The sequence below is a fragment of the Capra hircus genome, chromosome 28, assembly GCF_001704415.2.
Source record: "Capra hircus breed San Clemente chromosome 28, ASM170441v1, whole genome shotgun sequence".
Taxonomy (NCBI): Eukaryota; Metazoa; Chordata; class Mammalia; order Artiodactyla; family Bovidae; genus Capra; species Capra hircus.
In genome coordinates, this window is record NC_030835.1 from 19,915,184 (window position 1) to 19,941,519 (window position 26,336).

At 48.4% G+C, this 26,336-nt stretch overlaps 1 protein-coding gene across 1 annotated transcript in view; it reads right to left on the bottom strand.

The window, feature by feature from the left end:
- HK1 (hexokinase 1) overlaps positions 1–26,336 on the bottom strand; it is a 72,199-nt gene that overhangs the window by 11,451 nt on the left and 34,412 nt on the right. Inside the window, exons 4-14 of the mRNA XM_018042326.1 lie at positions 23,629–23,748; positions 21,574–21,669; positions 20,883–20,982; positions 20,586–20,769; positions 14,123–14,278; positions 9,586–9,819; positions 6,857–7,161; positions 5,791–5,939; positions 5,362–5,481; positions 3,595–3,690; positions 1,640–1,739 (exon numbers count right to left, since the gene is read on the bottom strand). Of these exons, the coding sequence (XP_017897815.1) occupies positions 1,640–1,739; positions 3,595–3,690; positions 5,362–5,481; positions 5,791–5,939; positions 6,857–7,161; positions 9,586–9,819; positions 14,123–14,278; positions 20,586–20,769; positions 20,883–20,982; positions 21,574–21,669; positions 23,629–23,748 (1,660 nt within the window). The remainder of the gene's footprint in view (positions 1–1,639; positions 1,740–3,594; positions 3,691–5,361; positions 5,482–5,790; positions 5,940–6,856; positions 7,162–9,585; positions 9,820–14,122; positions 14,279–20,585; positions 20,770–20,882; positions 20,983–21,573; positions 21,670–23,628; positions 23,749–26,336) is intronic.

The following is a 26,336-nucleotide window of genomic DNA, read 5'->3' on the forward strand; positions in this document are numbered from 1 at the left end:
AAGGGACCAGGAGGAGAAAGCAAGCTTTGCAAAAGAAAGAAAGAAACAAAGCGCCCAAAGTCAGGCCTCAACCAATCTTCCCCTGGAGCTGCTCCTCTTCTTTGAAATCTCCACTGAAGCCAAAAGTGGATTAATAAAAGAAAAGGTCTTCCTGGCACCAGGAAGGCAGCCTGCTGGGGCCTTCTCCCAGTTGCCCAGGTCTGCACAGCAAGGTGCTAACCCTCTCTGCCCAGGGATGTCTGCAGCTGTTGACTAAGAAACCGGGCCTTTTCTCAGCATTCCTGAGACTAGGAGCAGGATCAGTTAAACAAATGGTTTTCTTGCAACCTAAATCAAGATGCTTCTGGAATTCTGTGCTCTCAAGGCCCAGACTCTTACTTGGATTATAAAGGAACAACCTGAAAAGCCAAAAGATAATCTTTCTGCCTATAACCAAGCAGGACTCTGTGGGGCCTTCCCTGGACAGACCCTTCTCCCACACTGTCTGCTTTAGCTCCTCTCTGAAGTGCCTAGATAATACGTCCGAAGAATATTCCCTGAGTTGTGTTACAGATGCCAAAACCCCCACCAAATGGAAGATACTAGCTACTTGCTGACCTTGGGCACACAGCCCACAGGCCTGCTGGAGCCTAAGGATTGATAATGTTAACCCCTGTGACACCACCCTGCTGCCTCACCTCAACCAGTCAGAGAACTGTGCACGAGCTGATCACATTCTGGGACTCCCTCCCTCACGTGGCCTTCTTAAGGACCCCATGAACTTTAGCCCACCAGGCTCCTTTGTCCATGGGATTCTCCAGGCAAGGATCCTGGAGTGGGTTGCCATGTCCTCCTTCAGAGGATCTTCCCAACCCAGGGATCAAACCCCAGTCTCCTGAAATGCAGGTGGGTTCTTTACCGTCTGAGCCACCAGGTAAGCCCATTAAAACGGCTTCGCTGAAACCAACTGGGGAGTTCAGACTTTTTGAGCACTGACTGTCCTGGATTCCTTGTATGGTGCCTTACAATAAATGCTGTACTTTTATCCTATGCTAATAAACAACCTCTTTTTCTATCAAAAAAAAAGTGGTTTTTCCTTCACCATATCCCAGTGTTGATGGATTGGCTTTACTGGGTGAGCAGACCCAGGTTTTGGCTCAGTAACATGCCTCCCTCTTCAGCAGCTGGCGGGCCACTGCTGCTGAAGGCCAAATGGCATCCAGACTGCCCTCTGGCCCTTCTCTGCAGTCAGGAAAAGGGTAGGCTCTGCTTCCTTCCCAGCCACAGACCTGGCCCTGCAACACCTGCCCAAGTCCCTCATGCAAGCCCTCTGAGTTGCCCTGCTGAGCAGGTCAGCTCCAGGCCCTCCCACCCTGTCCACTGGGGCCATGAGAGCCACCAGGAGCCTCATTCCTAGAGAGTTCAGTTTCTGACAGTCTGCTCATGGTCAGTGCACAGCCTCATGGGGTGAATTTTAGGAGGGGAAACCTCTGGAGAGCCCTGCAGCCTCAGTCCACAATGCAACTCTGGAGGTGTAAGGAGACAGGGCCGACAGATGTACGATGTCTCCCACCGAGCACCGAGACGCTGACTCAGGGCTCCACAAAACAGGAAAACCCAGCCTTCCCTGCCGCGGAAAAAGACCTTCCAGGACACCCACCTACAATGAGTCCAACCTCGCAGCTGGGCTCCTCATAAGCACAGGTCATCATGGTGCCCACCGTGTCATTGACCACAGCCACCACGTCCAGGTCAAATTCCTTTGGAAAGAAAAAGACAAGTTTAGCTTTACGGGAAGGACACGCACTGCCCGGCTTGAGGTCTGCAGGTTCACTCTGCTGCATGCCAGTCAGAAAGCCGCTGGTGCGTCATCTGAAACTGTTTCCTTAACAGCCTGTGAGAGGTAACGAGATGCTCCTTCACTAAGCATCTGCTATTAAAGGTGCATCTGAAGCCTGAACTCAGAAGAAAGAATGCATTCTACCCACTTCCGAGATGGCACTGAGCACTAGAGAGGCAGCCCAGAGGGCGCTGTGGGATGGGGAAAAGCCGAGGAATCATGGCCACGCAGCTCTTTGTCTTGGCAGGTAAAAATGATAGCCTTCAGAGGGCGTGATGGAAATACCAAATCCATGTCTCAGAATCTGTCCAGACAAGCAAGTACACAAAGGCACATACAAGCGTACTTTCTCCGTAACTCAGGGGAGCCAGGAGAAACAACTGGAATGCAGATCAAAGGGGACTATGGAAGGCCTGACGCAGACAAACCCTGGAATCCTGTGCAGCCAAGAAAGCGAGTGAGGTTGGCCTCTATGTAGTAACATGAAAGACTCCTGGTTTCCTATTAAATGAAAAAAAAAAAAAAAAAAAAAAAACCCAAGTAGCTGTAATATAGTATATATGGAATGACTCCCATTTTTTAAATGTGTGTATATTTGTATACACATGGAAAGTACATTGGAAGAACACTAAAAGTTTGTGAAATGGGCAAAATGAGTCATCAGATTTCTTTTCAATGAAATATTAACTGTTGTTTAGCATATTCTTCAAGGAACAACTGGCTCCTCTTCATGCCTATTCATTTCAGCTTGTCTAACTGCCTGTGTATTTATCTGCTCTTCTGAACCAGAGAGACTTGAATGGACTTTTTTCTTTAACTTCTTACTGATTCCCTCTTTAACTAAGGAGCTAATTTTTCATTTTACATTTTGTCAATGTCCTCCAGCCAAAGACCATACCCACAGAAACGCACCCACAGTAGATAAAGCTGGGCTTCCTGGCTGGTTGGCTGCAACACAGGCAAACACATCCCATGGGGTGACTCAGAATGTGTTAGAAAGCACAAGTATAGGATTTGAGCCTGTGCTGGTGGTTTTAGGGAGGGTGCCAAGAAGTGGGGTTTGGCTCTGGACTGGGTGCTGTCAGGAGGCAGGGCCATCTCCGAGTGTGTGCCAAGTTCTGCTGTGATGACGGAGTGCTTCTTTCTCACCTGATTCCATCACTGTCGCAGGGGGGCTGTGACGGCAGCTGTGCCCCACAACAGTGCCAGGCTGTGCCCCACAGTCAGGAGCTGATTTTCCCTTTTTCAAGCTAGAGGAGAGCCATGATTTTACATTCCTTAAACTATCCCTTAATAACACAAAACTGTTCTGACATTTTATTGCCATTGGGTGGGGGGAATGTCAGTACCCTTGTCGCATACTTCTGTATCGACTGAATTCTGTACAACAAACAAGTACAACCTTTTTTTTTTGGTGGCACAGAGTGACTGGTGGGATCTTAGTTCTGCAACCAGGTATCAAACCTGTGCCCCCTGCAGTGGAACTGTGGAGTCCTAACCACTTGGTCACCAGAGAATTCCCAATCAAGTACAATTTTTATAATCTGAAGAAAGGAGTAGTTCAGTGGTTAAGACTGGCAGTCCAGTGGTTAAGACTCTGAGCTTAGTGCTCGCTTCGGCAGCACATATACTAAAAAAGACTCTGAGCTTACAATGCAAGGGCTGAGGGTTTGATTCCTGCTTGGGGAAATAAGATTCCAACATGCTATGTGGTGCAGCCAAAAAATCAAAACATAACCTGAAAAAAAGTAGTAAGGATTTTTAAAAATAGTTACCTCTCTCCTTTTTATCGCCTCCCTCAGTAAGGTTGCTACGTCGTGCCCCACGCAGTCGGTTGCCTTAAAACCTTTGGTCCAGGTGATTAAGATACCCTGCAACAAGAAGGGCCCCGCAGAGTCTCGTGTCATTAATCCTTCCAGGCAGAACACAAAATGCCACTCCCTCCTTCCAGAGTAAACACCTGCTAAGACAGTACAGTGAGATGACGCTGGAACGTCGGAGGCACAACAAGTAGAATATGAAGAGTCCTCCCAGGCCTGCCCCCTTCTCACAGTTCTCACAGTGGTCTGGTTTATAAGCGCCACTTCACAAATGGAGACTCTAAAGGAGATCAGCCCTGGGATTTCTTTGGAAGGAATGATGTTAAAGCTGAAACTCTAGTACTCTGGCCACCTCACGCGAAGAGTTGACTCATTGGAAAAGACTCTGATGCTGGGAGGGATTGGGGGCAGGAGGAGAAGGGGACGACAGAGGATGAGATGGCTGGATGGCATCATGGACTCGATGGACATGAGTCTGGGTGAACTCCGGGAGTTGGTGATGGACAGGGAGGCCTGGCGTGCTGAGATTCATGGGGTCGCAAAGAGTCGGACATGACTGAGTGACTGAACTGAACTGGGCATAGAAAGTTAATGGTGCTGCCCGTGGTGTCACCAACTAGTTCCCCTGAAGAAGAGTTTGCCAAAAACAGAAGTGGAGAAATGCAAACTTTTAGTAACTCTGTTACTACCTAAAGTCAACTTTAGGCTTGATTGGACTGTAGTTTATATGCTTGCTAGCTGTGTACTCACTATGATGATGGTACAAGTGAACTGCTTTTAAAAACCACCAGACCTTTAAAAAACCACCCTTAAAAACTGCCAGAAACAAGTTTACATGGATCCACCTGTTGAGATCTCAAAGCCTTTAAGAGGGAAAAAGCCCTGAGTCAGCACTGTGACTGGATTAACTGGCTTCAGAGGCAGGTGGCCCTACCCAGCGTCTCAACTGCTGCCAGTCATACGCTGCACACCCTGGCCTAAGACCTATGTCATGTGATGCCAGCACCACGGCTTCCTCCCTGGCCATACCCCTACCTGGGAAAACACGGGCACCCGCAACAACAGGACAGGGCCTGCCTGCACGACTCTGAACAGTCAGCTCCTTCCACATGGACTGTCCCCCTGCCCTACCAGGACCCCTAAGCGTGGCGCTGGAGCTGCTGGTCTAAGGGCTGGGATGCTCCACTAGACTGGGGGCTCCCTGAGGATAGGAACTGCCTGCCTAGTGTTCTCAGTCCTCAGCAGGTGCTCAAGCCCTGACCTTGAACCCTGTGTCATTCCATCTACTGAATAAACATTTATTAAGCATCTTTTCTGCTAACACACTGGGCTAGGGCCTGTGGGGAACACAGATCCTTGGCTCAAGGGTCAAATGACGTTGAAGAAAAGAATGACACAGAAGAGCACTAAAAACTGGGTAAAAAGTGCTACAACCAGGCAACATGAGAACAGGGAACACTAAGGAGGGTGAGATTCTTTTTGCCAGGAGGCCCAGAAGGCTTCCCAGAAGAGGTACATGCTTTAAATGATAAAAGAAGAATAGAGCCTGAAGATGTTTTGGAGGGTGTGGCGTAAGAGCTGGGTCAGCCCTCTGTGACAGCTAAATTGTCCAGAATCGCGGGGTGACACACAGTCTGGAGGAGGCTTCAAGGGCTGACCCACACTGGCCAACAGCCGGTCAGTGCTGCCCGATGTCTGAGGCCTGGAAAGAAAGAGACTCACCGCATCTAAGCTCGTCTGCTTGCAGGGAAACGAAAATGTGAAGCCCAGAGGCATTTTAGGGCCCTTAATGCCCATGTAGTCCAGGAAGTCAGAGATGCAGGAAACGATGTGGTCAAACAGCTTTAGAAGAAAAGAAGGGATTACTCATGCACCTCTGGGTTCACACCCTCAGTGCGCGCGTGCACACAGACACACAGACACACACACACACACAATGACACAGGCAGAGCAAGCTGCCCTCCCTCGGATCTTCAGAGGGGCCTGAGCATCCTCAGCCCAGGCGGGCTGAATGTACCTGACACTTTTGGGCTGCACGGACCCAGCTGCACTGCAGCACGTATCACATGGAGGCTCTGGGGCCCAGCAATGCCACTGGCCACGTATGTGACGCACACGTGCCTTGGCGAGGGAAAAGCAACACTATCTTACCTCCTCCCCAGTGCCCTGCATGATTTCAATGGGAATGGCGTAGATCTTATTGTGCATTTCTACCGATCTCTTTTTCCCACTACGGATTTTCACCAGCAGGACGCGGAAATTCGTTCCTCCAAGATCCAGGGCCAAGAAGTCACCATTCTCTGTTGTAGTCAAGAACATCAAGAAGGTCAAGAAGAGTGAATTTCACCTCCTGGCAGCCAGTAAGTCCAAGACTTCAAACTTTCAAGGGAGGAAACCCCATATTAAACAGAGGGGAGAAACTGTTAAGTCTTTTCTCAGCATACAGCCCAGGCTCAGAGAGGTGGGCACAAACTCATGACTACCACTGTCTCCAAGTCACACCAGAAGACAAAAGGCCCCATGGATGAACCAACAGGACCAGCAAGGTCACAGTACAGGTTGGATGCTGAGCTCCAATGTGCCTGGATGTAAAACTCCCCAGGCCTCTGCGGGCCTCTCACACTCTCCACCTAGGAAGGAGGCGCTGGGTGTGTCCTTCTGCCTTACTGTGTTTAGCAAAGGACCTACAAGCAATCTCAGTGCTTCAGAATCCGCCCAGCTCTGTTCTTTAAACAATACTTTCTAATTCGGAGTCAGGGCTGTGGTTTTAAAGACAGCACCTGCCTGGGAGTCCAGACCAGGCGAGGTCAGCTGCCTCGAGTCTCACATGCAGCAAGCAAGTTGGTGGTAAAAATGGAAGAGAGGGACTTCACTGGTGGTCCAGTGGCTAACACTTCACTTTCTAACGCAGGGGATGTGAGTTCAATTCCTGGTTGGGGAGCTAAGATTCTACATCCCTCATGGTCAAAACCACAAAACAGAAAACAGAAGCAACACTGTAACAAATTCAATAGGCACTTTAGAAATGGTCTATATAAAAATAGAAAAGATATCTTTGAGAGGTTTGAGTGAGTTTCTAACTCTTGCCAAAATCATGTCCCCCATCCCAGTGTCAATGCATCCCCTGGAGAAGACAACCTCCCGGCAGCCCCGCAGTGACTCAGCCGCTGGGATGAGAAGCGGGAGGCGCGTGTGAGCCCCCAGCTCAGGTCCTCACCAGTCCCATCAGGAATGCTCCGGACGAAGGAGGGCAGCATCTTGACCACAGCCTTGTCATGCGTCTGCTTGCCCAGCCCCAATTCCATCTCAGCCCGCATCCTCTTTTTCACCTCCAGCAGCATTTCCTTGGTAAGACTGAAGTGGGCCAGGGTTTCTTCTATCTGCCGGTGCTGCTCAGCCAGGCGGTAGGCCACAGCAGTCACCATGGCGGCCCCCTTGCCACTGCCGCTCTCGGAGAGGAGGAAACGCACATCGCAGTCGGGTACCAAGCGCCGCAGAGTCTTGTGGAAACGCCGAGAATACCTGGGGCGCGGGGCGCACAGTATACAGACTGAGCCAGACTGTCGGGACCTCTAGGATCCCATTCTTTTTCCACATTTTAATTCCATCTTCTACACTCACTTTCCTCGTTACTCAAGTCATACAACACATCCACTGTAGACAAGTTAGCAAACGCAGACAGGTCAAAAAGGAAAACTGAAATTACCCATAATCACGCACAAAAAGAGAGGGCTCTCATTATTATACAAATATCGAGGGCCTTCTCTGGTGGTCTAATGGTTAAGACCCCATGTTTCCAGTGCAGGGGGCACAGGTTTGATCCCTGATCAGGGTACTAGGATCCCACATACCAGGCAGCCAAAAAAAAAAAAAAATTGTATCGAGTACAGAAAATTCAGGGTTCAAAAATCTGTTGTCCACCATGACAAGGAGATAATACAGTACACTGGTTAAGAAAGAGCCCAGTGTTTAAGTCAGACCAGAAGGGACTTCCTTGGAGGTCCAGTGGTTAAGACTTTGGCTTCCAATGCAAGGGGTACAGGTTAGATCCCTGGTCAGGGAGCTAAGATTCCACATGCCTCAGGGCTAAAAAACCAAACAAAACAGAAGCAGTGTTGGAACAACTTCAATAAAGACTTTAAAAATGGTCCACATAAAAAAATCTTTAAAAAAAAGTCCCCACTTCCACACCAGGGGACCTGGGCCTGTTACTTAATCCTGGAGTCAATGCAGATGACAGCGTCTGGCTGACAATGATGAGGAAGGAACTCAACTGAGTTCATCAAATGCTTCAATGAATAACTGGCGCTAAGCAGGGGCTCAATAAAGAACTGCTCTTGTTTTTCATTTTCACTTGGCCCTTTCCCTCAGTGCCCAAGAGCTGAGATATTTTTTAGTGGTTAGAAGAGGACTTTAGGACAGGACTCAGTAAGACACAGAATTTTCTCCAGGTTTGTGGTCTGTTGTAAGTATGGAAGGCTGGGAAACTGGGAATTTAGAACCCCAAAATGATAAGAATGGTCAATTCCAGGGGATGGGATCAAAAATGGCTTCTCTCTGGCATTTTTTGAATTATTTGAAGTTTCTATACCAAAAGTATGTTACTTTGTATTTTAATCTGTATTTAATCAGTTATTTTTTTTAATATGATGTTGTAAATGAAGAGTTCAAGAGATGGCTGGTGGTGATGGCTGCACAACAGTATGAATGAACTTAAATTTACTGACCTATACACTAAAAAAATGGTTGAGATGGTAAATTTTATATTATGTATATTTTATCACAACTAGAAAATTATTTTAATGTGATGTAAATGCCTAAGCTTTCTTGTCCAAAAATTAGCCAAGAAATTTTTTTTTAATGGCTAACTGCATTATCAAGAATTTTACAAATACTCTTGTGAACCTGGCAGATAACAACAGCTAACTAGCTCAAACCCTATCCCCTCAATAACACTGAATTATCTCAGTTTAAGTCAATCTTCATTTAACTGTTTCAAGACCTGGTATGAAGGCACAGTATCTGCAAAGCCACTTCAGTCACAGGCACATTATATATACAATGGGAGAAATATCTGAGGTCATGTATTTAAAAAAAAAAAAACATCTTATAGGCAGTCATTTTTAAAACTCAATACAGGGACTTCCCTGGCAGTCCAGGGGTTAAGATTTCACCTTCCAAGGCAGGGGTGTGGGTTCAATCCCTGAATGGGGGGCTAAGATCCTACATGCTTTGTGGCCAAAAAAACAGAAGCAACATTGTAATAAATTCAATGAAGACTTTTAAAATGAACCACATCAAAAAAATCTTTAAAAAATTAATTAAAATAAACAAATAAAACTCAGTACATAAAGACTTAGAATTCACCTTTAGCTTTTTAAAAAAATACAAACCATGTTCTTGTGGCCAAAGGCGGCTTCTGACACTAAGGAGTCCAACAGACAAGAAGGCAGCATCTAAGTGAGGACTACTGACAACCTAATCTCTCATTGGCTTGCAGATGCAAAGTGTTGACAAGCTGCCTGTTTTTAAAAATTACTATCTGAGTGTTTGGGGAGCTTTAGAAACTCACAGGAGCTTCTAACACAGGGATGTGGGCAGCACATGTATGACCCAAACTACAGTGACGATGATGGTCCCTGATTAAATGCAGACAAGTAAGAGAATTGACGATACAGACACATTCCACCCAGTGCTCCTGGCAGCTAGAGAAGTCTCTAACAAGACTTATGAAATGAGGAGAGATGCCAGAGCAGTGCAGAAGCAACACCAGCGGGAATCAGCTGAGAGCCAGATATTTCTCCAAGTGGGCAACTCTGACCCTTCTGTCCAACTAGATATTGTCTTATCTGCCACAAACTTTCACTGGGTACAAAAGTCTGACCTCTGGAGACGGTCCTTAGCCAGGGCAGGTACTGAGTGCCAATTAGAGCAAAGGGGACTCACTGTGGGTGCGTCTTGTAAAGGGACCCGTCGACACCAACCGTGGTCCGCAGCCTGGGCGTGCCCTTGTTATCTCGGAGGCGGCTCAAGATGGCGCCCAGGGTCGCCGCCACCAGGTTGGCAGAGCGAAATGAGACAATGGTGCACACGTGCTGAACCGAAACACAGTCGTCATCAGACGGCTCCACTCCCAGGCGGGTCAGGATTTCTTTGGCATTGTGGAGGCCTTCCTTATTCCTGTGAAGTCAGAGGCCAAAAGTCGTTAGTTAAGGACCACAGCCGGCAGTGCACTGCTGTAAGCAGTGGGTGAACTGACCATTCATCATGCACGTACGGCAACAGAGAAATGCCCGAGACGGGGTCTCCTCGGCAAGGAGTCAGAAAGCAGCAGAAGGAAAAACTGTGATGGTTAAGTTATGCCAGGCACATGGAGAAGAGAGGCCAGCCCACATGGGCTCTGAACAGGTGGAGAAATAGCTGCTTCCATCCCAGGCCTCAGTGCTTCAGAGATGTGAGGGAATCTCCTGGTCTGGGTCTGTAGTATGCCCCTGGATTCTTACACATTCTTCCACGATCTTTTCAGTGAGAGTTTCATTTCCTGCATTTTTGTTATTTAGTTGCTAAGTCATGTCCAGCTCTTCTGCTACCCCATGGACTGTGGCCTGCCAGGCTTCTCTGCCCGTGGGATTGCCCAGGCAAGAATACTGGAGTGGGTTGCCATTTCCTTCTCCAAGGGGATCTTCATCACCCAGGGATTGAACCCACATCTCCTGCTTGGCAGGTGGATTCTTTACCACTGAGCCACCTGGGAAGTGCATAATTTGCTGCATATATGCTTTGTATAGCTTTTGTTGGATTTAAAGTATATGCTGGAGGGTATAGCTTTAATACTATTGTAGATGTTGTCTTAAATAAAAAATACATATACACACGTATTTTAAATGTACCGTATTAAAATGTTAACAATGGGAAACATTGGCTAAGAGATATATACTATCTTTGAAGTTTTTCTGCAATTCTAAAAATAGTCTAACAGATTTTAAAATATGTACATATTTTAATTACTGTCAGTACATAGAAATATAATTAACTTTTGTATCTTATCTCTAGACATCATTCCTAACCTCTTCTGTTATTCTAATCACTTGTCTAGATATGTTGGTATTCCATACAAATATATCTGCAATTAATGACAGTTTTACTTTTCTTTTGGATTCTTATGCCTTTAATTTCTTTTCTTTTTTTCTTTCATTAAAAAATATTGGAGCTAAGGCTCCAGGACAATGCTGAATAGAAACAGGTGATACTAACACAGGAGGCTTAACTCGGTGCTCTATGACAACCCAGAGGGGTAGGAAGGGGTGGGGGAGAGGTTCAAGAGGGAGGGGACATAGGCATACTTATGGCTGATTCATGTTGCTGTACAGCAGAAACCCATACAACATTCTAAAGCAATTATCCTCCAATGAAACAACAACAAAAAAAGAATCAGGTGATACTATCTTGGTCCTGAATTTAAAGAGAATGCTTCCAATATATCTTCACTGGTAAGAGGTTTTTAATAGATTTTTTCTTTTTTTTTTTTTTTTGAGATAGGCTTTATTACAACATAGATGCCTTCTTGAGCTAGTTCAAGTGGGTTTTGTTTCTTGGTAACCAAAGAGCCAACACCATAAACAGGCCCAGAGGAAGGCAGGCATTTCCTGACTTTGTCAGTGATTCTGAGATAAGCCACACATTTCCTGCTCCCTCCCCTCCCAACAGCTGAGCAGGGACCTGAGAAGGGAGACTGTTGGAAACTCAGTAGTGTGGTTCCCTAATGACTGTAGTGCTGCAGGTCCTGAAGGAGAGGTCCTAGGACAAAGGTCAGGACTCGAAAAGAGCAGGTTCAGATAAACCCCTTTCCATTTACATCAGCATCTTCTCCCTGGAGCCAGAGCAATGATGCCACTGGCTCTGAATTTCGAGGACCACAGCATGGGCAGTAGGATGACTGCCTCATGCAGAGATGAAAGGGCATTTCTAGCATCAAGCTAACCCTGTCTTTAAGCAGGTGGCCTCACGTGGCTACGTGGAGTCTCCTGAACCAGGAATAGAACCTGGTGGCAAAGGGAACCAGCCACAGGACAGGTGCCCTTCAGACATTCGGCTACATCAAGCTGCCTGGCATCAAGCCACCCAAGGCCTGCAAATAACAGGCCTTGGGTGGACTTGAGACAGAGAAGACTGGGTTTCTTATGTTGAGGTCAAAAGATAGAAGCCAGGTTGCTGGCTGGACTCTGTCCTTCTATGTCTATCTGTCCTATCTCATCTATTAACCAATGCTTCTCAAACTTGTGCCAAGGAACATGTGTGGCTGTGAACAAGTGAAAGAATGGGGAGGCTGGGGGGTGGGAGACAGAGAGGGGCATGGGGTAGGAAGAGTGGGGAGGGTGCTTCAGGCACAAAAGGATTTGGGGAAATGACCAGTTAACCAAAGTGAACTAGGCTTTCTTTTATATGCTAATGAACACTTCAGTTCAGTTCAGTTCGGTCACTCAGTCGTGTCCGACTCTGCGACCCCATGAATCACGCAGCACGCCAGGGCTCCCTGTCCATCACCAAATTCCGGAGTTCACTCAAACTCATGTCCATCAAGTCAGTGGTGCCATCCAGCTATCTCATCCTCTGTCGTCCCCTTCTCCTCCTGCCCTCAATCCCTCCCAGCATCAGGGTCTTTTCCAATGAGTCAACTCTTCGCATGAGGTGGCCAAAGTACTGGAGTTTCAGCTTTAGCATCAGTCCTTATAAAGAACGCCCAGGACTGATTTCCTTTAGAATGGACTGGTTGGATCTCCTTGCAGTCCAAGGGACTCGCAAGAGTCTTCGCCAACACCATAGTTCAAAAGCATCAATTCTTTGGCACTCAGCTTTCTGCACAGTCCAACTCTCACAGCCATACATGACCACTGGAAAAACCATAGCCTTGACTAGACAGACCTTTGTTGGCAAAGTAATAGCTCTGCTTTTTAATAAGCTATCTAGGTTGGTCATAACTTTCCTTCCAAGGAGTAAGTGTCTTTTACTTTCATGGCTGCAGTCACCATCTGCAGTGATTTTGGAGCCCCCCAAAATAAAGTCTGACACTGTTTTCCACTATTTCCCCATCTATTTGCCATGAAGTGATGGGACCAGATGCCATGATCTTCATTTTCTGAAGGTTGAGCTTTAAGCCAACTTTTTCACTCTCCTCTTTCACTTTCATCAAGAGGCTTTTTAGTTCCTCTTCACTTTCTGCCATAAGGGTGGTGTCATCTGCATATCTGAGGTGATTGATATTTCTCCTGGCAATCTTGATTCCAGCTTGTGCTTCCTCCAGCTCAGCGTTTCTCATGGTGTACTCTGCATATAAGTTAAATAAGCAGGGTGACAATATACAGCCTTGACGTACTCCTTTTCCTATTTGGAAACAGTCTGTTGTTACACATCCAGTTCTAACTGTTGCTTCCTGACCTGCATACAGGTTTCTTAAGAGGCAGGTCAGGTGGTCTGGTATTCCCATCCCTTTCAGAATTTTCCACAGTTTATTGTGATCCACACAGTCAAAGGCTTTGGCATAGACAATAAAGCAGAAATAGATGTTTTTCTGGAACTCTCTTGCTTTTTCCATGATCCAGCGGGTGATGGCAATTTGGTCTCTGGTTCCTCTGCCTTTTCTAAAACCAGCTTGAACATCTGGAATTTCACGGTTCATGTCTTGCTGAAGCCTGGCTTGGAGAATTTTGAGTATTACTTTACCAGCGTGTGAGATGAGTGCAATTGTGCGGTAGTTTGAGCATTCTTTGGCATTGCCTTTCTTTGGGACTGGGATGAAAACTGACCTTTTCCAGTCCTGTGGCCACTGCTGAGTTTTCCACATTTGCTGGCATATTGAGTGCAGCACTTTTACAGCATCATCTTTCAGGATTTGAAATAGCTCCACTGGAATTCCATCACCTCCACTAGCTTTGTTGGTAGTGATGCTTCCTAAGGCCCACTTGACTTCACATTCCAGGATGTCTGGCTCTAGGTGAGTGATCACACCATCGTGATTACTTAGACTTCTCTAAATATCTCCCAGTCCTAGTGGCCACAAAACCCTTTCTTCGGGGGAACACCTAATGATCTTGAGGTCAATAGGGTTCCCTGGAACACTGTCTGGAGAAGACCCTGATATCCCAAGGAGGGATTAACCCAAGCCTGAGCTCAATCAGTTCCTGTTCACCTCCAGGATCAGCTGTATGTGGGGCTGGGGGAGAGTGAAGGAGAAGGGGATCTTTGGTAATCACACCATTCAAGGAGCATTTGCCCCTAACTAAACGAATTTTTAATGTGCAGCCACCAGGTGCCCGCAGGGAGAGCAGCCCGGGGTGGGTCAGCCAAGTAAGAGGGGAGACCGGCCCAGAAAGCCCTAACACTCCTCAGGAGAAGCCCAGCAAACCAGGACTCAAGCAGGTAACAAGAGACCCATCGTTCTTCTCTGCCCCATGCCCCCCGGAAAGCCGTGAGGGGAGGCACCTACTTTTCGATGGCCGACACGTCACTGGTGTTAAACTTCCCTCTGGTGAGCAGCTCAGGGGTGATCCGCCCTTCAAATAAGAGGCCCTCCTTGGCCATCTTGACCAGGATCAGTCGGACCAGCTCGCCCAGGTACATGCCACTGACCATCTTCTCAAACCTGCAGGAGAAAAGCACCAGGCACTTGTCAGTGCCTCCTACGTGCTCACCACTGTGGCATCTCGTGAGTGGTGGGAGAGATGTGAAAGGAGAGGAAAACACGCCTCAATTCTCACAAGTGCACAGTCTCACTGGCAGGCAAGACCAGTGTGTGTGAGTAAAGGCACATTTGTGTGAGTAAACAATGAACAGACAGTGGGGGAACAGGGTCATCCAGACCCCACACCCATTCCCAGGGAGGAAACAGGAGGAGAGCGCCAAGGGCAGGGGCAGTCAGGGAAGGCTGCCTGGAGGTGGAGGGAGCATCAGGACTTAGACGGAAGGTAATGAGGAGGGACCTAGACAGGAATGAGTAGGATATGATCATTTTGTGCAAAACCTTACACCTTACTTTTTATTTTTATTATTTTTGGGCCATGCCACCTGGCTTACAGGATCTTAGCTTGCCTGGATCTTAGCTCTTCGACCAGGGATCGAACCTATGCCCTAGCAGTGTAAGCACTGAGTCCTAACCACTGGACTGCCAGGGAATTCCAATTACTGTACTTTTCAAAGGGCTTTCATCTTTATCCCTCTATCAGGAAGCTCTCCAATTCCTGTGGCAAGGTGGTCAGGAAGTATTCTCTCCATTTCCCAGCTCAGAAAGTGTAGACGTCTTGAGGGGAGATGACAAGGCTAAAATGCAGCCATTCCCCATGGGACCTCCGTCACTGGTCACCTTCCTGGCACCCATGTTCTCCTTCTCCAGCGGAGAGACAAAGAAAAAAGGTCTCCAGGAAAGTGCTTTGTGCAACTCACTCCTTCCCCACTGACCTGCCCTTACACTCCAGGAGAGGGCTCCCCGAGTAGCTTAAAACCAACCAGCTCCTCCTACCGCTCCGGCCACATTCAGCCACAGGCCAATCACAGTGGCTCGGCCCTCCTGCCTCCCCTGGGAAGTGTGGTGGGCGGTATGAGTGCTGTGACTGCAGCAGCCATTTTGAGCCCAACACTGCAGGGGAGAGGGAGCCAGGAACTAGGGCTCGAAACCATATCTGAGCCAGAGCCAGGTCCTGAGTCCTGGCTGATGAGAGGCCAGGAGGAAGCCCAGAGCAAGACAGATCAGAGGCAGGTCCACATCCAGGCAGCTGGCCTCTCCTCTGAGCGTGCCCAGCTGGCACACCCAGGGCTGGCTATGACACAGCAAAACAGTCTGCTCCATTCAGAGTCGGCGCGGGAGCCAGGGATGCTGCCGGGACCTGAGCACGTGGCCCCCCAACCCGCCCCCAAATCAAGGAGTGGAGAAACACTAGGTCCCATTGTTCAGACAGGACCAGACAGGACTGCCCTGGCCCCGGGTGCGTTGAGGATCCCTGGCAGGAGGGCACCCTGCTGAGTCCTAGCTGCCCCACCCAGCTCCTGGCCCAGGCACCTGTGGGAACAGCTTTAGTGCCACCCAAACTGGAATCTCAGAGCAGACAGGAGCCAGACTGCCTGAATTGAACTCCAGCCCTCCCACTTTATTATGCTACTTACCTCTTTGGGCCTCAGTTTCTTTACCTGCATAATGGGGAGCACACAGGGCCCACCTCTAAGGTTGCTGTATGAAAGATAGAGGTGGATATAGGTAAAATGCTCCAGTGCCTGACTAATACTGAGCCATGGCCCTTGCTATGTCTCCTGCCTAATTAAGCACTTTATGTGTATTAACTTATTTCATCCTTATTATAAAGCCTATGAGATAGACATCATCATTATCCCCATTCCACAGATGAGAAAACTGAGGCACAGAAAGGTTATATAACTTGCCCACAGTCATAGGGCTGATGAGTGGCAAATTATTTTCAATCCAGTTAAATCCAGCCTCAGATTCCATGCTCTAAGCACTGTGCTCTTCTGTCTCTCTCATGGACAGTATCATTAAAAGTTACCTGTATTACTGTCATCCTGGCAGCCATCAGCCCCAGCCCAACCCAGCCTCTGCTCGTCTACCTCCAGCTCACTCCTCTAGGCAGCCTGCCCCTGCTATTGGGCAAATTTGACAGCAAGAAGGTTCTTCCCCCTTAAGGTGGACTACAGTCAGCCTTGTGCACCTTCCTACCATTGCTTCTTCTTCTTTTTATTTTTGGGTGAGCCAGGCCTTCATTGCTATGCCCAGGCTTTCTCTAGTTGTGGGGAACAGGGGCTACTCTCTAGTTGCAGAGCATGGGCTCTAATGCTATCGGGGTTTAGCAGTTGTGGGGTATAGGCTTCGTTGCCCCACAGAGTGTGGGATCTTCCCAAAACAGGGATCAAACCATGCCTCCTGCATTGGCAGGTGGATTTGTAAACCACCAGACCAGCAGGGAAGTCCCACCCATTGCTTCTTCTTCTGCCTTCTGGAGACACTCAGAATGACCTGCTCCCTTTTCTATATGATGGTCTCTTAGACACACAGACACTGCCATCCTCCTTTTCAGATAAAGGAAGCCTGAGGCCAAGAATCTGTCCTTTCCCAGTCCCTAGAGACCCCGCTGGAGCAGCAGAACAAGGAAACAGCCCTTCTCACAAGCCTCCAGCGAAAGCCAGCAAGCCGTGATCTGCTGCTCAGCAGTCAGATACCTACGACCACAGGCCAGTGGGTGGCACCATGGTGTTGTGGCCCACAGGGCCTGGGGGAGCCTGGGAAAGGTGGGCAGGGGATTGGATGCTGACAAGGAATGCCCTTGGCAGCCAGAGTCTGCTCCGATGGGCAGCCCAGGGTCAGAGAAGGAAGGTGAGGTCTGTGGGCACCTAAAGAGGGTTAGAACTGCTGAGAGAGTCTATGGAGCAGGCAGAGCAACAGTAACGAAAGTGTTCGGGGGATGACTTGAAAAGAGGTGCAATTACTCCACCACCATCCAGGCCAAAGACTTCTCCAGGCCAGACCTTCCTGCTGTCACAATCACGGCTGCTGCTGCTGCTTTGGGGGGCGGTGTCTCCTTCACTATGAAAGATGTGAGAGGGAATCACAGGGGAATGGGATTCAGAATTCCTAACAAAGCAGAAAATAAAAGAAAACAGAAGAGCAAAAGGCCTAAGAAGACAAGAAGAGGAGAAGGAAAATTAGAAATGAAAGAAGCTGGGGCTTCATCTACAGTAGGAGACAGGTGTGGAACCAGGACAGAGGGCAGCAGGGAGGAAGGAAGGCCATGGCTGACCTCTTTTAGAGGGATAAACCTTCTAACCTGGGGGCTGGGGGAGGGGTCCTGAAGCAGCTGTCAGCAACGAAGGCAGGAGCCACAGAGCCGCGGTGCTGATACCCTTCCTGTTAGCTGTATACGGTCAGTACTCAGTAAATGTAAACTTCAATCCAAACAAATGAGTGGATGCACAGTGGTCTAGAGCCCACCTGGGCACAGAGCCTTTAGACAGAGCTAGCTAGATACACCTCTGTTTTCAGCCCTGGTTAAAAACTAGAATCACTTGCAGGCTCTTGAAGACAGGGCTCAGCCTAGGCCAAGTAGGACTGGGAGGGAAGGTGGGTAGGGTGGGAAAATACCTAGGCAATAATATGTTTTTTAAAGGTCTCTACGTAATTCTTCGTTTTTTCTGGCCATGCCATGCAGCTTGTGGGATCTTAGTTCCCTGAACAGGGATTGAACCTAGACCCTTGGCAGTGAAAGCGCAGAGTCCTAACCACTGGACCACCAGGGAATTCCCCTTTTAAAAAAGAAAAAAATGTTTTAATGTAATTCTAGTGAAAAACATTCCTCTAGGGGACTTCCTGGGGAATTCTTCTAGGGAATTAAGATCCTCCATGCTGTGTAGCACAGCCAAAAAAAAGAAAAACATTCCTTTAGACCATTCATGATAATGTTTGCTCATAAATGATGAAATGCCTCTTAAGACATTCTGGAAGTTCACTATGAAAAACAAGTACTTTCCAGCAGGACAGAAAACCACAAACTTAAGCCAAATGAAACCTCAAATTAAACCAGCTTTGCCCTGTCCCAGGGTCCTTGTGCCTTAATTTCCCCATCAGTCAAATGGAGCAAACACCTTTCCCTGGTACAAGGAAAACAAAACAGCTTTGAAGAACCTGCATTGCACAGAAGACACAGGGAAGACCCCCAAAATCAGGCAGATGCCTAGGAGACCAGCTACATTAACTTTGGCAAAAAACCCTCTGACCAATAGCCTATTTCTAGAAATATATGATACAACTCAAAATCTGTCATCTCTTCGGAACTTGCTTACCAAGACCTGCCCTATGGTTCAGTCCGCAGGGAAGATGGAGATGGACCTTATCCCACCTGTCTCACTCTTTTATCCACGCACGTATTTCCCACCCATTTCCCAGCCACACTTCTTATCCACTACTCATCCTCCAACCCCCATCCATCCATCCATCCATCCACTTATCTTTGCGTGTCCATCTTCTATCCATCCACTATTCCAAATATGTTTATTGAAAGTCAACTGTGAGGCCAGTTCACATTTCAGCCTGAGGATACAGTTCAACTCTTTAGAGAAATTCAGAACTACATCAAAATGGATGACAGAGAGTCCAGGTTTCCACCTAAGCCACGTAGGATCCCTACATTAAGGCTAAGGAAATAGCCAAGGCCCTGGGCCTTATCTGCTCAGTTATCACAGGTAACTGCCCAACCTGCTCTGCTGAGAGGGGTGACTTCAGACTCAGTGATTGACAGTAACTACAGGTACATCATTTCTTATCTGAAACCCCTGGGGTCACATATGCTCGGGAACGTGGACATTTGAGGATTTCAGAGAGGCAGTACGGTACACATGCCACATAGTACAGCATAGCCCCAGGGGTGCCTGAGGCAGGGCTATAATCAAGCATGGATCTCCAGTGACATGTATAAACACGCGAGTAAATAGCTTCAAGGCAGCTGGGGTCAGGTTTTAGAATTGGGGTTTAGGTCAATGGATTGAGGGGAAAAAACCTTTGGTTGTCAGAGCTGGGGCTCCTTATTACCCAGCTGGTGTTTCAGCATGCAGAGCAGATGTTCAATGCTGGGCCTAAGAACTCAGGATTCTCCCAGTGAGAGACCTCATTTATTCACCACCACCAGTCCCAGTGGAGGGAGGTTGGCCATTTATGCAATTCCATTAACTCAGGTGGAAAGCCTATTAGCCAGCCTGGGGGGCTGAGATCTTCTGGGTGACAGATTTCAAAATGACAAACTCCCTGACAGTGTCTCTCTGGCAAAGGATAAGGGCAATTAAGCTCACAGGGTCAATGAACATCTCCCAGCGTGCTGATAGCACCCAACTCCAGAATAAGGCTGCTGGGAGGTCAGTCAAAGAGGGCAGCATGCAAGCATCACAGAGAAATATGAATATGCACTTCAGGAAACAAGGAGCTCACAGGAAGCAATGCCCACACCAGCCTAAATAATATCACTCACACTTCTGTGGCCAGAGCTCTCCAAGGCCAAGACCAACTTGCCAGAGAAGTCTGATGCAACGTTCTCTATCAGCTGTGACCCATCTGGCTTATACATGACATGGAAGAAGGTCTCCCCACAGTCTGCACGACTCACATGGCTCCCGACCACTCCCCTGCATGACAGGTATTTGCAGCTGTGACTTCCCTCACCAACTGGACCTTAAGTTCCGGAAGGGAAGGTGCTACTCTGTATGCCTGGAGCCCAGCACTGAGCTGGCACATCTCAGGTGCTCCAGAAGTGTGTGCAGAATGAATGGGCACTTGCTCACTCTCCCTGCTCACCAGCCACCCCACATGCTGAGTGGCCTCTCCCACCCTCAGCAGCAAACCCTACTGAGGACATCATACGGAAATGTTTTTAAACCTTAGCTTCAGGCTAATGCTTCTGTGCTTTTAATTTTTAAAACGTTTACAAGAACACAATCACAGTGTAATTAAACAGAAATTTGGGGGTGGAGTCGGGGGGGTAAACTGGGAGATTGAGATGGATGTATACATGTTATTACTATCTATAAAACAGATAACTAATAAGAACCTAGTGTATAGCACAGGGAACTTTACTCAATACACTGACCTATATGGGAATAGAATCTAAAAAAGAATGGATAAATGTATCAGTATAAGCGATTTGCTTTGTTGTATAGCAGAAATCAACACATTGTAAATCAATTATACTTCAATAAAAATGAATAAGGAGAAAATAATTTAAAATACACTTTCAGTGCTGCACATGCCACAGCTGTGTGTGTCTCAAAAATGTGAGCTAATATACACTTGATGGGTGATTCTTTTTGATCACCTGGCTTCCTGCCCCTCTCATCAACCACCCTAAATCTCCCCTTAAGTGTCCTGTAGGTCCTCTATATGACTATTAAGAAAAGGTGGGACTCACAGCTGCTTCCCAGGGTTGAGCGACCCCCGGTCTATCTCCCGGTCGAACTCAGTGCGGATGTCCTCCAGGGCCCCGTCGTCCCCGAAGGCCCCCCACTCGGTGTTGATGCACATCCTCCCCTCGTCGCCCTCCACCAGGTCGATGTGCCTCAGCTCCTCCATGTAGCACGCATTGGTGCCAGTACCTTGGAGAGAGAGACGAGATCAGAAGCTGTGACCACACCACGTCACGAGAGAGACGGCAGCACCTGCTGGAAACACCGGCTTCAGGAAGGGACAAGGACAGGGTGGGCGTTACCAATGATGAGGCCGACTTCACACAGCTGGTCGTCGTAGCCACAGGTCATCATGGTCCCCACCGTGTCGTTCACCACAGCCACAATGTTGGCATCATAGTCCTGGAGGGAGAGAAGAGGGGTCACTGCCCACTCACATGTGGAGCAGCGATCACCTGCCTTTAAGATGGCCTGGCTGGAGGGCTCCCACTTCATAGCCTCCGCTGCTTTCATCACTGCGGGCACTCAAATTCACCGGACTCAAGCCCAGTGATCACAGTATGGAGACAAAAAGGCGCCCTTCGTTATCTGGCTTACAATTCTTTTCAGTGTGGAGTTCACTTACAGAGCCACAGCCCTGTATAAACCATCCCAATGCATCCATGTGCCTTCTGCATTTGCTGCAACCCTGGCACGCTGCACTCAATCACGCCAGCTCCCTGCACAGCTGCCCTCATGTCAAAAGGAGGCTAACCCCTCCCCAAGAGCTCGGCTCTTTGGTAGCACCTCGGACAGCTCTGCTTTGAACCAGCCCCAACCTTCCAGAGTGTGAGCTCTCACTGCTCACCTGCCTCGGTCTTCAAAGACCCGCACCCACCACACCACCGCCACAGGCCATGCACTACTGTCCCCCGAAAGAACCTTAGTCACACAGCCTTCTCCCCACACTCCCCACCTCTAGGTGGTCAAGGCAAGTGGCTAGTGAGAAGTTACCCCACGCTTTTTGATGGCTTTGTCAAGCAGCTTCACCACATCAGTTCCCTCCACGCCGCTTGCTTTAAATCTCTTTGTCCAGGTGATCAGGATGGCCTGTACAGGAGAGCACAGAGGGGTCAGAAGAGGGCTAGGAGGCCTCCGCAACCTCCAGGTCCCTGGAGAGTCTGCTCAAGGACAGTGACTAAGCCGAGGCCCAGGGAGGGGAGACACATCACATCAGGTAACAGACCCAGACTCTTATCTCCTGCTTATCTATCCACACAATGGAGTTCTCTGGCGGCTGCCACAGGGAAAAAAACCCTGCAGCTCACACTCAAACATTGTCAGTGGCTGGCTAGTGGGTGGTGTCACACAGCATGCAGATCTAACTGGTGTCAACTGTACAGCCTGACTTCATTTACAAAGAGAAATGCTGTTATTACCTGATCACCCTTCTGTATTTTCAAACCAGACCTTGGTTTCCATGGCCCATGGCCCATGGCCCCAAGGAACTTTCATCAGAGCCAAATTTCGAAGAGAAACAAAATGCTAAGATAATTCTTGGCTACTGTGCTTCTAAGAGCCAAGTCCTGAGCTTAAAGGATAACACTAACTGATTCATGCCTCTTCCACAAGTTTGGAATGTAAATCCCATTTGTAAGCGATGACTCTACAGTATAATCCATTTCTGTGTGTATATTTCTAGAGAAACACTAAGGACATATATCCAGTGGTTATTCACTTGAGACTATACAAGCATAGGAATTTTACGTTTTGCTTTACACCTTTATATTATTTCAATAGTTTTACATATTGCTTCTGTATCTTTTTCTTTAAATCAAGGATCCAAGAAAAGAATATTGTTCTATGTGACTATTCTCCAAGTGCAGGAAGTCATTATAAATGCGGCTTGGTTGGGAAGAGCTGCTGTTTAGGCCCCGTTGTCTCCAGGGTGACACAGGGATGGGAAATGTCTACACTGGGCTGCCCTGCACTCCGAAAGCCGGGTAGCCTCCATGCAGGATGCATCAGGAAGGGCAGGCAGCAGCCTGCAGCTGACCGGGCATTCCAAAAGCCCCCAGACACTGTTATCACCCCTTTGACGCTCAAGCCCCCCAAAGCCTTGGAAAACACGGTGCTGTGGAAAGAACATGGATTGGAAATCAGGACATCAATCCTATCCCCACCACTTCTGTCCATTTCCTCGTGGGCAGTCTTCCCAGCTCCTCTTATGGTGACTCTGTTCATCTGTCAAAAAAGGCAGCTGGTCTAGACACTCTTGAAGGTCCCAGGCAGCCTTGAGAGTGGGCTCAGGCCTCCAGATGGGTAATTAGATCCTGGGATCCACTGGCTTCCTAGCAGGCAGCATGCCCGGCTGAGCAAGCCCTCCCCAGAGAAGGGTCAAGGCTGGCAGGTGGGGGCCACACTTTTGGCTCTTTCTCTGCCAGGCACCATCTGCTCTGCTCTGCTCTGTGGGGCTCTTGTGCCCCCGAGGATGTTCCCTATCCACTTCTGCAATGCCTTCTTTCTTGGAAGACAGCACCTCTACCAGGCAGGCCATATCTGTGTGCAGCTTTCTCCCAGGGCCTAGCCCAACCCACAAGGATGGCACTCGGTCCACGGCCACTGATGAACAAGCAAACAGCCAGCAGCTGCTTCATTCCCGGCCCATCTCCTGCCTCTTCCGGCGGGAACAGGGAAGTCTTACCCTGTCTTCTGCCTGGGGAGCGTGGCTGTCAAGCCTCAGCTCTCAAAAGCCAAGGGAAAATAGTACTGACAACGGTCCTCATGAAAGGCCACTAACCCTACTTTCTTTTCTTTCACTTGCTTGAGTCTAAGAAATGCTTTTCTCTACCAAATGGCCACAAACACCATGATTTGTAATGAAAAATACACATATAACTAAAGCAACTGAAAAATAAACATGATTATCATGACCTTACATTCATTCTACAAATGCTTCTTAAAGAAAAAAAATCCAAGACACACAGACCATCCAGAGAAAGGAAAAGGGTTCCTTAGCATTTCCTCTCTGGGGTGTATGGGAAACCTGATAATCCCAGAACGTCTTACCTCGTCTATTCTGGATTGCCGACAAGGGAAAGAAAATGTGAATCCCACAGGTAATTTCTTGTCCTTGATTTTTTTTTTCTCCATGAAGTCTCCCAGGCACTCAGCGACGTGATCAAAAAGCTGGAGGAAGCACAAGAGAGCAGTTGGGAAGGAGAAAGAGGACTTAGCATTTCAGGAAAAATGTGAAGGATTCTCCGCCCAACACGGAAAGGAGCCTGGCTACCCTAGCTGCCCATCCCCAAGGCACCTGGTCGCCAGGTGGGGCTTTCCCTGGAGGTTCAGTGGTTAAGACTCCCCATGCTTCCACTGCAGGGGATGTGGGTTCGATCCCTTGTTAAGGAACTAAGATCATGTATGATGCGCAGCACAGTAAAAAAAAAAAAAAGAAAGAAAAGAGAAGCCAAGAAGTGCATGACTGGCAAAGAAGAGTCCCTTGAAAATAGCCTGCCTTGTGGGCCAGCACGGCTTAGGAAGCCTTTTTAAGCCTTCACGTGGCCTCTCGTGTATCACCTGGGTACTAAGATGTATCATCTGGGTATTTAGGAAATGTGAAAATAAGAGAAAGACAGTTCATCCTCCACAACACACAGGCCCTGGACCGCCAGCAGCCACCCAGACAGCGTGGCCATCTGGCCCCTTCTCTCTAACTCCATCTCTCTCTCCCTCCCTCTGTCAGTTCCAGAAGCTCTGTGAGGCAATTCCCCAGCCTCCAGGCCACTTGAGTGATCTCACAATCTTCGAGTTATCCACTTTTTACTTTAACTCACGTTCCATATGCATGCAAAAAAAAGTGCTCGCGTCCTAAGTGTAGGGTTCACTGGATTCTCACAGGTGCGCCCAGACACCCTCCCGTGCAGTCACTGCTGCCACCCAAACTCACAAGGCCAATCGCAAGGCACTCGGCCTTCCAACGCCCTCTGCATGGCTGTCTACTATGTATAAAAGGAACAGCAGCGTGCACTCCGTGGCGTCTGCCTTCTTCTCCTCTACACTATGTGTGTGGGCCATCCACGTAGTTGTGTGAGAACCAGTGCTGGTTCTCATTGCTGCATAGTATTCTATGGTGTGAATATACTATGATTTATTTAGTGAATTGCCATTTAAGTTCTACGACATGCTGTAGAACTTGCTGGCTCTACAACAAGTTGCCAGAATATGCATATGTCTCTTAGAATCCACTAGAAAGAAGTCAGAACACTGTTTCCCTAGCCTCTGTGTGAATGCTGTCAATGACGGCAAGCTTATCACCTCCTAGGCAACTTCTTGGATTTATCCAATATCTCCCTCTTTCTCTAAAGTATATCCAGAACTGAATATAATATTTCACATGTGCTCTGATTAAAAAAAAAAAAAAAAAAACTTAGTTGAACTAAGAACCTCCCTTTCTCTTAGCTCTCTACCTCCATTAATATAACCAAACCATATATATGCTCTTTTGGCAACCATGCCACAGTCTAGGTAACCCCTCTTTTTTTTTCACGTGGCTGTCATCTAACACTAGGCCTCCCATGTACATGGGATTGACACAGCTAACGGAGCTTCTTGAAGCCTAGAGAATGCAGCGTTTGCAGGGCCGAACCGCACAGTCACAGGAAGCAAACTCAGCCAAGGCAAGGCCAACTGCCTGAAGGCTTTCTCTGCAGGGTCCTTCCCCTCCCCATATTAAACTTATAGTTCTATTCAAACTTATAGTTTGATTTTAACAAATGTGTCGAGGAGAGAGCCCCACGGGAAAGAGTGGAGTCCATGCGGGTAGATCCCTCCCAAACGCCTGAGGAGGGGGCAGGTCCCCTCCCCTCTCCTTCTCTTCCCTCCTCATCTAAAGGGATTTGGGGGGAGACCTATACAGGGGAGGGGGCTGGTCCCCAGGCTGTGGGGGTGGTGCCTGGGATACAGGGCTATGGAGGAACAAGAACCCAGGCCAGGGAGGAGTCGGGGAATGGCACAAGGACCATTTGCCAGAATACACGGCCTTCTGATTCCAGATTGAATTTACAGATAAAACACAACTAGGCCACAAGCAGCACCCACTTCCTCTCCCCACTAGGGCTGTAGTTTGAAGGGAGAAGAGACAGTTTCACCAAAACCACGGTCTACTCACTCCGGGCCACTCTGTTGGAGCTCCCTGACAGATTGAGGGGACAGAGGAAACCAAATTAAAACGTCGGATAAATTGTGTAGGAGGAATCCAGGGAAGGGCCCAGCCAGAGCTGGGCCAGGCATCACGGCTGCCCCCACAGCCACTCTGTAGAGTCTCCTTGAGAGGAGGCCAGAAGTCAATATTCCCATCCCCATCTTTCCCCAGACATCCCTGACCCAGCTCTGCAGTTTGATCTTCCTGCCAAAGGAAAGGAAAACTTGTCAGTTCTGACTTGGGAGCCTCTGTCCCTGAGTCACTATTACTGAGGCCACGGTGACAGCGGCAACTCTGGCCAAGGAGACACATGACCACCTCCCCTGGGAGAACCCAGCTAAGCTTCCTGCGACCTACATTTCTGAGCGACGTAAACCCATTACAAAGCCCGACAGCTCGCCCCACGTCATCTGCCGGAAGAAGCTCCCTCAGGGGAGCAGGCTGGGCGGAAGGCAGGCAGGCTGTGGGCAGGAAGAGGCAGGGAAGTGAGTTACACAGGGCTGTGGCGCTGGAAGCAGTCTCTGGATTGAAGTCACACACCCACCCCTTTGCACTCTGCTAAAAAGGAAATGCC